This window comes from Euprymna scolopes, chromosome 36 (genome assembly GCF_053919585.1).
Source record: "Euprymna scolopes isolate OS-2025 chromosome 36, ASM5391958v1, whole genome shotgun sequence".
NCBI classification, from domain to species: domain Eukaryota; kingdom Metazoa; phylum Mollusca; class Cephalopoda; order Sepiida; family Sepiolidae; genus Euprymna; species Euprymna scolopes.
In genome coordinates, this window is record NC_136517.1 from 255240 (window position 1) to 268543 (window position 13304).

The window sequence follows — 13304 nt, forward strand, 5'->3', positions numbered from 1 at the left end:
CATAGTCTACAGCTCTAGCTGACAGTGTACAAAAATTATCAACAGGGTTTTTTGGCTAGGAGTAAAGTATAGTGTCTGTTCTGTCCTCAATCATTGAAGGAGAAATCTGCCTAGCAACAATTTATATTTCTGTCCAAATCCAGCAGCGCCCCCCCCCCCACTTTTTTTTTTTTTGAGGACAAGTAAATAGACAATACAAAAAATAAAATAAAATAAATAAAACAATAATTGGCACATCATTAAAGAAAAACAGTTTGAACTTTTTTCAAACATTCTTAAAAAAACTCGAGATACATTAAAAGGATCTTCTAAAAATCATGTACTCCCTCTCACAATATTAACTGGCAACATCTCAATTAACTCAGATTCAAAACAGGCCATGACTTATCAGACAGTGGACATTACTAAAGTCAGCCACTCCAGAAACTTAAATCTTAAAAAATGTCCAGAAGTCAGTTTGCATAGAATAATAAGTGGTGACTGCAATATTTTCTTGTTTGGTTTTATTTTACGTGTTACAAGAGCAAATGCCTATGGATACTTGTTAAAACTAGTCATCATCACAGAAATGGAAATGGCATCCACATTTCAATAGGTGGTCAGTTGGTGGGGAAGAGAGGAGGGGATTCTAAGCAACAAAAAGTAAAATAAACTCCGAGTCATGACAATGGATGTTTTGTTTTTATTATTCAAGTTAGAAAATATTGAATAAACCAGTAAACATTCAAGAATGGAAATATGTTAATGAATCATTCATAAAAATTTTTTTAATGTACATTTCACGCTAATTCGCCTCTTTATTGTGCAGCTCCTGCTAAAGTTCAGATTTTCTATCAATCTTCAAAAGTTCCACTTCAAATATCAAAACTGCTTCACCTAAAAAGATTTTTAAAAAATAAAAAAAATTTAGAATTAATCTTAAAATCAAAACACCTAATCAGATATACAATCTTGTGAAATTATCAAAGTTGGACATGAAGAGCATTTAAGGACATAAAATTTAAATTTGTTTTGTCATACCATATTATCAGTACAGTAATAACATACTTTGCTACAGTTTATTATAAAAATTATGTAGTGCCACCCAGGAAACTGATAATATGGAAACATTTTCAATTATGACAAAAATATAAAAATCTAAATTAGTAAGGGGGATAAACTCACATTGTTCTTTGTAATTGAAGGTTAAAAAGTGGTCTCCTTACAACTAAAATGTTATTTTTCTTGTTAAAATTGTGCAGAAAAAAAATAAAAACTTTACAGCATCCCGAACAACACTGGGTAGGAACTGCAAGTTATCAATATTTTCATTTTGCATTTCTTTTCATACAATCAGAATTATAGTTAATTTTTTAAAAGATTTCCCAAGAACAGTAATTTCCAAGAATAGTAATTTTTATTTTGTGTGAAAGTTTTTTGGTGTTTTTTCAAAAAGTATTCTTATAAAGAAAGGGTAAAACTAATGCCATCCATAAGCTCTTTATGAGTAAGTATTAAAAAAATTGCCATTAATTTTAATACAATTATTAATTTAAGGACCAAATGATAATACCATAATTAAATTTTACTTTCAAATCTTAAAAAAGTCTAGTGCATACCAGGAATCTTTGGAGGAGCTCCTCTTGATCCATAACCCATGTCGGGAGGAATAACAAGTTTACGTTTTTCTCCTTCACACATTCTGTAGAGAGAAATATGAAAATCAGATTACACAAATCAAACAACTGTTTTTAAAATAAATCTAAATTGTTCACCTAACACAATCCAACTCAGTACCAAAAGTGGACAATGTTTATATACAACATTCTAAAGCTTTTATCTGAATTTTACAATTTAAAAAAGATTTTAGTGATCAAAAGAACATCAAAATAGCCACATTTTTAATGGAACTTATCAGAAAAGTATCTTGGAAAATTAAAAAAAAAAAAAAAAAAAAAAAAAAAACTAAAGAGTGTCAAAATAACAACCAAAGGAGGGAGGGGCTTGCGGTTTAGTAAATCTAAAATAAATGATTTTAACATTTCAGAAAATTCAGATTGTAGACATAAAAATTAGAATCTAAAGAGCCTAACATAAAAGCTACTCTGAACTAGATACTCAAAATAAACAAAATTCTTTTAATTGCCCATTTTTAGTCGCGTGCAAGCGACTCTATAAGTCGCTCCGTTGTTCGGTCAGTCTGTCCGTAACACTTGTGCTTGGCCTTTTTGGTTAAGATCAAAGGTCTGTTGTTAATAGATGCTGTTCTTAGCTTTTTAAGCTTTTCTTGGTCTTTTGGCCAAGATCAAAGTGTAGTATTTGTTCTTACTACATGCTGTACCTATGTTTGTAACTGTGATATAAAGTGGGGGATCACTTTTCTCTATTAATTTAATGTAAAATGATCACCCACTTTACAACCAGTCAGTTTCAAAGTCATTCTCCAGATCATTCAAGTTGTTTTTGAAGGATTCAAGTTATTTTTTAAGCATTCAAGTCATTCTTAAGGTCATTCAATTCATCCTTAAGTTCATTAAAGTCATTCTAAGTCATTTACTTTTTATTTATTTTCAGCCCATTTTTCGGTCATTTTAGTTTATCTTTAAGAATTTCATGTCAATCCTACATTCACGCATTCATTCATTAAACGAGAGCACGCGACTAATGGCTATCGGCCTTGTTTCAAATAAAAGATCGATCAAGATGAGAAATTCAGGAATGGTGTAACTCATATTCAAAGAAATTAAAATTTGAAAACAAATTGCGAACTTTTAGAATGAACTCTTGTTGAACTTTACTGGAATGACCCAATATAAAATTTAACAAATTAATTTTTTTATATTACATTTCCATACCAAACAAGGCACAGTGCCACTTTGATGTAGGAAGCTACTATCAGGGATATGTTGAAGGGATATTATGTAAGGAGTTGAGCAGCAAAATGTTCACATTACACTTGAACTTCTGCAGGTCAGTATAGTTGGGGAAGCAGGAACCTGGAACGGAAATTCCAAAGTCTAGCAGTTCTAGGGAAGAAATTATTGGAGTAGAAGGCTTTCTTACATCTAGGGATGTCTACAGTGTAGGGGTGGGACTTTGCTGCTTGTTGGGTTTGTCGGAGGTATTTATGTTGAAAGGATACAAGCGCTTGTAGTTTGTCAGAGCATCCACCATTAAAATACTTGAAAAACAGGCAGAGTTGCAATATTTTGTCAATGGGACAGAAGTTGAAGCTTAGATGACAGTTCAGGACCTATCAGGTTGGCGACTCTTGAACCCTGTCCAGGAGGGAGAGACTAGTATCATTGCAATAAATGGCAAGTGAAGTCATGTGTATGGCCATGGAGTCATCTGGTTTGTCACAGGTTTTTTTTTTTTTCCTCTCTGATAGAGATCTCTTCTCCCTTTCAATGCCTAACAATTGCACATGCAAATTATGAATCCGCATATAATCCTGACTCGATGGTCATATACCTTACAATTCTTACAAATGGCCATCAAACACTATGGATGCTTTGAACTGGCTAAGTGGAAGAGCATTTATCACAAGTAAGTAAACGAAAAACTCTTGAAATTTCATAAGATTCAACTCCTACCAGTATGTAAGATGAACAGTTAATAAAATATGACTCTTGTCTATGAAATCTTCCACCATTTATTATATATTATTTCATGTATACACATAAAATTTTATAAGGGGATATATTTTATATATATGGAGTTTTAGTATTTATTTTAACAGTGCTCAATACAGGAGTATAGCCAAGTTATGAAGATATGGCAATTAAGCCACACAGAATCTTCTGAATTTCATCTCCATACAGAAACCTGTGTAGCCAAATTGCCATATATATATATATATATATATATATATATACACACACACACACATATATACACACTAGTAAAAGTATCCGTCGTTGACTGGGTTCAAAAACAGCCTACAGAAAATGGACTGATTTATGAAAGTATGATAGGTTATGAAAAGGAAGGGTTGTAAATTTGGGTTGAATTTGGGGGTATCAAAACCAAAGCAAAATATGATGAAAGTAAAAATAAAATAGATAGACCCCATAATTTATTATACGATACCTGTTTACACTGAAACACTCATCACAATATTCTGTGGATCTATATTAAAAAAAAACCTTGTTAAACTGTCTGACATATTTCCATTCTATGGAGCTCAGGTGCGAACGAACACCTCATAATTTTATTATACCATATTTCTTCAAACTGAAACATAATTATCAAAATATACTTACGCAGATAGGTATGAAAAGTCTTTATTAAAGTTTGTGCCTATTTCCATTATACCATCCCTATTTAAGTTAAAACATACTTATCAAAATATTCTTATGTACATCTATATCAAAAACACTTGTAAACGTTTTTTTTTTTAATTTTTTTTATTTCCATACTTGGGGAACCAGGCGCGAACGCAGACCCCATAATTTTAATGAACCACCGTTCTTCCAGATCAAATATACCCATTCTTGTGTCTTGATACATCTATCATTATATGTTTATTATCAGTTTTTTAAAATAGTCAACCATATAGGAGCCTATTAGAGAGAGACAGAGACACACACCTTTATATTATAGATATTTTAAATGAAATACTGAAATGCCAGAGGATTGCAGATTGTATAATACTGTAAAAATAAAATATTAGTCTCAATATTTATAAGAATCCCAAGCAGATAAAGAAAGCTCAATATACAAGCTAGAGCAATAGCATAAATGGAAATTCTGACTTAAATCATGTAGAATTACAAAATTTATCGTTTGACAGAGTACAAATAATTTTTAAAGTTTTTTTTTTCCTTGATCCATGGATTTTCGACAAATGGCTCATCTCATCGGAGGAAATGTTAGCAAAATAGATGTGGGTGATTATATGCTGATAAGCAAAAGTTACAAATTCAAAATAAAATTAAATTTTTTGATAATGTAAAAAAGGATACTCCAATCATTTCAAATTTTTTTTTTTAATTTATATGCTTATAAGCAAAAGTTACAATTACCCACAGCTATTTTGCTAACGACATTTCCTCCGATCGAGGAGATGAGATTTGGAAGAAAAAAAAATTTTTTTTTTATTATTTGTACTCCTTGCCAAACAATGTTGTTGCAATTCTACATAATTGAATTCAGAATTTCCATATAATTATGGTGGAATTAAGTCAATTTTTTTTATTCTTTTTTCTTTTCCAACTCAAGAATCCATGTATGATATCTTTTGAAAAAATAAATTATATATATCCCGAAAATAAAATTTTTTTAAAACAAAAATTGCAAGTATTTAAATCTGGCAACTTAAGTGGTCATCCCACATTTCCACTTAAAATAATAAATAGTCTGAAAAACATTTCACTCAATATTCTATGATAATTGTTACAGTTGAAAAGAATGAAAACGGTAGAGCCTTGACTACCGATTGAGACTTGCTACACATCTCTACAGATTGCTCAGTGCTAACTCCAAATATGGAAGATCTTGATGTCTTACATTTACTTTAGTTTTTTTAATTTTATTTCATATTATTTACATATTCAAAATATTAGAAATTAGGAAGCTGAAAAATACCTACCCCAACAATCCTTGGTCCCAACCTTTAATTACTTGTCCGGCTCCAAGAGTAAACTCAAATGGTTCATTTCTCGAATGACTGCTGTCAAATTCTGTGCCATCTTCAAGTTTACCCTGAAAATTATAAATTAAAACAAAAATTTTAACCTAATAGAAACATTAATTTATTATATGATAATAGACAATTCGTATTAACTTATATTTTGCCATTGCTAAAAAAAAAAAAAAAAAAAAAAAAAAAAAAAAAAAAAAAAAGGGGACATTCTCAAATTTTTCTGTATAAAATCTTATTCAGATACAAAAGTTTTTTTGTTTTTGTTTTTTTAATAAAATTTTAATGTTTTCATATTTTCCAGTAATGAAAGATTCAAAGACATTTCCTCATTTCCTGCATCACAAATCTTTCCCGCCCCACAATATTTTTTTGCACATTAAAAAGATTAAAATTTTTTTTTAAGTTTCAATTAATTAAAAATGTTTTATTGTTAATGTTTTTATAACTAAATTTTAAATTTACATCATACACATTTATAATACAGGGTTCATACAGATTTTCAATGTCCACTTTCAAAGTTTTTCAAGCCCTTTTCCAGATAAAATTCAAGTTTTCAAAACAAAATTTGGGGCGTTTTACAATCCACAGCGATTTAAAAATATATACAACAAATAAATGTTACCATAGCCAATAAAAGTTACCTTGCAAACTACCTGCATCATTTTTCGGTGTTTTTTTTTAATTAGTTTTAAAGGCTTCTTAAATATTATCTCTCTTTATGACTTAAATTTCCAACCAAGATTGATCCAGTTCATATGGCCTGTCCAGCCTTATTTTAAGTTATCACAATTTGGAAGTGTGTGTGTGTGGGGGGGGGGGTCACCATTGGAGACTCCTGGGGGGGGGGGCGTTTTGTAACTATTCTGTACTTCCACCTAACAATTTAATAAATAAAAAGTATCATAAAATTGGAATTTAATTTGCAAATACTATAAAAAATTGTATAGTATCTTTCTTGCATAAGTACTTTTTTTTATAACATTAGTATTTTGAATATAATTCCGTGTAGTTTTCTATGAAGCCTTCAGATGTTTTATGATTGTCAAAGATACTTTCCAACATATATTTATATATTTCTCCTATTTATATAATAAATGTTTTCAAATAATAGGATTAAGAATAAAAATTACATATCTATATTATTTTGTTGCCTGTGAAATTTTGTATTCTGGTAATTCTTAAATGTTAAATATTAGCATTAGCTGATGGAACTTTGCACAATGAACTGACTTATCTATGGATATGGAAGCCAGAAAGTTGTCATTAGATACATTCAGTTTATGAGAAAATTTTTAATGTGCTGGAAATTTCATAATACTTTGTTCAACAACTGGATACATTGAGAGTCAAAGTTCATAAACAGATGAGAAAAAGAGCAAAATTAAGGAATTAGAAGAACAGGAATTCATTGTACAATGAACTGCAAAATCCGATTGCTACAAATCCCAGTATTTTTAGATTATGCTTGCTACAAACCTCCAAGGTGATTGAAAATAATTCACAGCTGACTGTCTTCAGTCATGATGTTCATTTTAAAGTCATATATATATATATATATATATATATATATTTACAATACTGCAATTTTTAATGATGGGACCTAGTTTTATGTGCTTGAAAACATAATTGCAATCTGTACAAAATTTACTTTGATATGCTACAGGCCATATTTTGTTAATACTTTCTATGAATCATATCATGGTGGCTATTTTGGATTTTTCATGGTGTGATGATGGCAAATGGTAATGTCCATCAGAAAAATACTTCACATGATGATAAAGCCTCATCTATCATTTCTTAAAGCTGCTTTCACAATGTTTCTTTAAGTTGCTAAAATGAATTTTAAATATGCTAATTAGTATGCCAATTAGTTCATAAGTCCCCAAGTGTTCATAAATACAGCCATCTTAACTTTCAAGGTGTTGTGAGGTGTTCCAAATTTTATCTTAAGATCTGAAGATTTTTAAAGATAAGCAATTCTGTAAATTGTGAACAAGCTTATATTTTCAGTCACAAGCTTATATGCATTTGAATAAGACTGACTCAAGACAAAATGTCCAATAAATCATGCACACAGGCCGATTTCACTTCCACCCTCTGCAGGACATCTGGAGAAAGTGAAATAAAAACTATAGAACTAATTCTTTGTCTTAGAGTGATTGAATCTTCATCCAAAAACAGGTATCAAGTCTCCCTCCAGGATGAGAAATTTCCAGATGGTCCAACATCGAAGAAGCAGAGGTAGGTTCTGAAAATACATGTCACTCACACACGATTCCCTTTATGATAATCAAACACACAACCCTTTATTATAGAAACAACGTAACAGCTAATAAAATCATTACATGGGGATCAGTCTTGGTGTTTTTGTTTAATTCTTTTTTTTTGTGCATGTGTTGAATGGCTCAGGCTTCATGGAATGTTTTAATCAACTTGCTTTTAGTATTTAACAAGTGTAAAAAATGGTTCAAAATGCCAAATCTTATTGGTAGATGACCTTTATAGTTTCTGCAACAACAAAGTACAAATACAGTCATTGGAAGATCTGTGGAGAGATGCCGCTTAACAGATCGAACATCTGAGAACATGAACTACCACCGATAACATCAAACGGAAAAGTTTGAGTGTTCTATGACAAAGATATACAGGCAAGCAGATACATAAAAGACAAGGCCATTAAACCATTGTTTTATGGAACAAGCCTGAAACAACTACGCTCATTATTGATGTCACCATTCCAAATGATTATAGCCTTAACAGGACTGAACGGGAAAAATAATAAAATATCAGAACCTAAATAAATGATTTAAAAAACGACATGGTTTCTGAAAGAAATACACATACCAGTTGTGATGGGAGCAACTGGCCTAATGAAGACAGACATAAGAAATACTTGGAAACAAACTCTGAATGACAAAGCTGTAACAAAATACAGATAGCAGCCATAAAGGGAACATCTATTTTTAAAAGAATCATCGGATATAAATTCAAATCATAATGAAATCAAGGAAAGAGTCCCTTAATCTAAAACTAACTGAAAAATAAAAAAATTACATTCGAATCTACAAAAAACAGGATCAGTTCACGATCATGATTTGTTTATTTTTAATTTAAGTATAAGTGAATGCCTATATTTTTTTCCATAAATGTTTTACACAGGTTTCATTGTAGTGATGGAAAATATAATCCATCGTGCCATCATACACTTAAAATTAAAACCGATCACAAATAGTCAAAATAAAAAAGGATGCTTAAGGTGAGGCGGACAGAAATTCACAAACTTGAAAACACTTATTAAAAGGTCATATTCATAGTGTTGTCTTAAGTTAAGGAAAACAGAAGTCTTAACACGTGTGTGTGTGTGTGTGTCACGCGCGCAAAAAAGAGAGATTAAAGATGGTGTCTGTAGTTTTATAAGCTGTGGTTCACGAAATCTCATGCAAATGGGAAAGATACGTTGTATATAAGCAGCCCGAGTGGAGAAGTAGGATTGTGACCTTTGATGATTGTTGGATTTCTAGCCAAGCGTTTGGAGGACTGCTCTCACAACTTGTCATGAGTTGATCAACAAAAGAATACATAAGATAGATCCTCCTCAGCTTTTGACGAAATAAAAATGGAGTAAAAAAGAAAAAAAAAAAAAAAAAAAGCTCTTTTAAAAATGCATTAGTGACATCATGAACAAGACAAAGTTTTCAAGGCATCTGTTGAAAACATCCTCTTGATCAAACACTTATATTGCCAAAGAAATTTAATGGATCAAATACCAAACTGTTACACGTCATCTAAAACATCATGGTTAGACCATTAAAAAAAAATTAATAAAAATAATTTCTTGGGATTATGAGAGGTATCTACATTGAGGAGGCACAAGTATCAGAGAGAGCACATTCCATTGAAGTATTTGTAAAACTAGTACAGAGATGTAACAATGAGATAGAGAACTGAGCTCGATAGACAGTGTAGGACTTAGGTTAGACCCTCTTTGTTTTTTTGCATTTTTTACATAGGCCACTCAAGGATAAGGGTTAAAGAGTGTACAGTAGTCAAAAGGACAATATAGTGATCGATAGTAATGGAAGTTCGGTAAATTTGTTAACTTAAGTAGAACGGCTCATCAGAAACTTGTTCAGGTTGGACTTGAAGACAACCATATTATAGACGGCTGGAAAGCAGGAAAACGGAAGACAATTCCACAGGCGTGCAGTTCTAAGAAAGAAGCTTTGATCATGGAATCTATGTTTAGGTTTAGGCACAGATAAAGATTGGGGGGAATTATTGATAGTGTTTTCAGCTAGACGAGTGTTTCTTGTGAAAGTTTGGCGAGGGAGGGACTATAGATTGAAGCTCAGTCGAACACTTTCTATGAAAATAACGATAAAGCAGAGACACACTCGCAACATCTCTTCTGTGTGATAGAGGTTGCAGCGAAGAGAAAAGTACATCTCCCACCAGGCCACGTAGTCTATTTTGAACTATCAAGGCAGGACAAGTCTTTTCTAGCAGCTCCTGCCCATATGTGGCAACAGTATTCCATCTTTGGACATATCTGGCTCTTATATAGATAGAGAATTGCATCAGCAGCGAGATATCTATTGGACCGATAGAAGGATCCGACCATTTTTCCAGCGGCCTTGGCAACAGATTTGATGTACGTATTCCATTTAAGATCAGGAGTAAAGGTCAAGCCCAGAAGTCTGTCAAAACTTGAGGTCTCCCCAAGGCGAGAGCCATTCATTTTAATTGATGCCAGATGGGGATCAGAACGTTGATGATGTAAAGATAGAAGCTTGGTTTTAGATGCATTAAAAGTAACCAGCCACTCCTTTCCCCATTGTACAACATGATCAAGATCAGAGGAGTGAGAATCGGAGAGAACTTGGTCGTTTACTGTCTTAGATGTGCTACCATAGATGGTAGTGTCGTCAGCAAAAATGTCTACGAATGATGTAAGGATGTGATTTGGAAGATCATTAATGTAGATCAGGAAAAGAGTTGGGCCCAGGATGGACTCCTGAGGGACTCCAGCATTAATTCTGTGAGCTTCTGATTTTTGCCCATCAACTATTACTCTTATGAACCTTGGGCCATGTTTAACAGGGAGAGACTAGTAATTGGTGCATTAACTCTGATTTTTGTTTTCTTTTTCACCCCAAACAGGCATATTGCCAATTGCAACGTAAGGGCTACTATTTGGGATCATGTTTAACAGGGGAGTGTGGGGGAGTTGAGCAACGAGATATCTGTTCACATTACATTTAAATTTCTGCAAGTTAGTCCAGTCAGGGAAGCAGGAAACGGCACCAAGGGAGAATGCTAAAGTCTAGCAGTCAGAGGGGAAAAAAACTATGAGAGTAGAAGGCTTTTCAGCATCTATGGACCTCAGTGAAGAGGTGGCATTTTGCTACTTGTCAGGTTAGCTGCGGGTATATACATCAAGGAGTCACAAGTATTATGAGTTCATTAGAGCACATTCCATTAGAGTAGTTGTAAAACAGGCAGAGGGATGCAGCATTTCAGTGATGGGATAGAGGTTGGAGTTTGGCCGACAGTACAGGATCAACTAAATTTTAGACTTTTTTTGACCCTGTCTAAGAGGGAGAATAGATACACCAGCCCAGTTGCCTTCAACACATATCTGCAGTTATTAAACACCAACACTTGGCACTCTGACATGTATTTTGATTTGGCAAACCTGCTGGAAAAGTTCACCAGAAGTTCCCTAAAATCAAGTAATATTATAATTAAGACCAAGCTCTTAGGATTAGAATTTCCGACCATAATAAGCGAGAGACTATCATGGTGCACAAACTTTTTTAATGTTTCGCCATCAATTGATGACAGCCCATGATGGTGAAGATTTGGATTATATTGAGGTTTAATTCAACACATGGCATCATAGTATTATGTACAGAGATTAGGATACAAGCTTAAGGTAAAAAGAAACTTACTGCGTAATGCATTTTTAAGACATCTCCCTTTTTGGATTTAATTTTGCATTTTTCAGGATCAACACGTTTTTTCACGCCAATTTGCAATCGCTTCACTTTTTTATCTTCTTTCTTTTCTTCAGATGCTTTCACCAAATGCAAGGCAAAGAGACAGACACAAATAGAGATGAACCACTTCATATCTGAAAGAAATGAAAGTAGTTGACAGTCAAAATGAAAAAAAGAAAGTAGTTGACAGTCAAAATGAAAAAAAGAAAGTAGTTGACAGTCAAAATGAAAAAAAGAAAGTAGTTGACAGTCAAAATGAAAAAAAGAAAGTAGTTGACAGTCAAAATGAAAAAAAGAAAGTAGTTGACAGTCAAAATGAAAAAAAGAAAGTAGTTGACAGTCAAAATGAAAAAAAGAAAGTAGTTGACAGTCAAAATGAAAAAAAGAAAGTAGTTGACAGTCAAAATGAAAAAAAGAAAGTAGTTGACAGTCAAAATGAAAAAAAGAAAGTAGTTGACAGTCAAAATGAAAAAAAGAAAGTAGTTGACAGTCAAAATGAAAAAAAGAAAGTAGTTGACAGTCAAAATGAAAGAAATGAAAGTAGTTGACAGTCAAAATGAAAGAAATGAAAGTAGTTGACAGTCAAAATGAAAAAAAGAAAGTAGTTGACAGTCAAAATGAAAAAAAGAAAGTAGTTGACAGTCAAAATGAAAAAAAGAAAGTAGTTGACAGTCAAAATGAAAAAAAGAAAGTAGTTGACAGTCAAAATGAAAAAAAGAAAGTAGTTGACAGTCAAAATGAGAAAGAAAAAAAAAAAAATTTATATAAAAAATATTTTCATTTTCTCACCCGATGGGAGCAAATGGGATTTTTCTCTTATGAAGTAAATAACATTTCCACTAAAAATCATTTCCAGTGAAAAAAATCTACCACAATTTTAAGATGCCATCTTCGCATTTGGAATTTGCTCATGTCTACTAATCAACCACTTAGATTATCACAATTATTATTGGACTATTTCATTTGCATCTCTACATCTAACCAATCAATATTTCCTTTGAATTGTACCACATTTTTCAACTTTTTTTTTTTTTTTTTTTTTTCATCGAGTCTGGACTTCTTTTGCAATATCCTTCTAACTTATACATTTCTGCATTATTATCAACTTTCATACAAATATAACTTCTTATAATTTGTAGTTTTCAAGTTACATACTAACCAGCAAAATTATAGCTTGCCTAGGATTAGTATTTTGCTAATTTCCTCTGAGTATAAGAGCCATTCTTTGAAACTCCATGGAATAAGAAAAATTAAATTTTCAACTTGTATTTTTCAAATAATAAATTGTAAATTCTAATTTATAGATTTTAATTGAATTTCTTTAATATATATATATTAGATAAAATTCAAAATGGCATAATGGAAACATTGTAAGGTATTTACAGCGTCTCTTCCAATTTTCAGATATTAATCATGCCAAAACGCACTTTATTTCCTTTTGATGGATTGATTGTTGCTATTTCTTCAGATGAGTTAAGGGCAAAATAGATGCACTAATTGATAGAATAATTAAGTGATTGATTTTGTGCTACGAAACAGATACTGTCAAGAATTACAAATGTCAATTGAATTAAAGGAATAAATTATAAGATGGTCAACATCATGAACTTTGGAATATAGACTTTTGTCATTCATTTACTATATATATTTATATATATATATATATATATATATATGTA

At 31.8% G+C, this 13304-nt stretch overlaps 1 protein-coding gene and 1 pseudogene across 2 annotated transcripts in view; one reads left to right on the plus strand and one right to left on the minus strand.

The window, feature by feature from the left end:
• Nucleotides 1–659: 659 nt before the first annotated feature.
• Nucleotides 660–13304, minus strand: part of LOC145260270 (peptidyl-prolyl cis-trans isomerase FKBP2-like) — a 51395-nt gene continuing 38750 nt past the window's right edge. For both annotated transcript variants that reach the window (XM_080118102.1, XM_080118101.1), the window contains exons 2-5: nt 11578–11759; nt 5573–5685; nt 1599–1681; nt 660–876 (exon numbers count right to left, since the gene is read on the minus strand). In XM_080118102.1, the coding sequence (XP_079974228.1) occupies nt 815–876; nt 1599–1681; nt 5573–5685; nt 11578–11757 (438 nt within the window). In that variant the 5' untranslated portion in view covers nt 11758–11759 and the 3' untranslated portion in view covers nt 660–814. The remainder of the gene's footprint in view (nt 877–1598; nt 1682–5572; nt 5686–11577; nt 11760–13304) is intronic.
• On the plus strand, nt 2259–2393 carry LOC145260900 (U2 spliceosomal RNA; annotated as a pseudogene).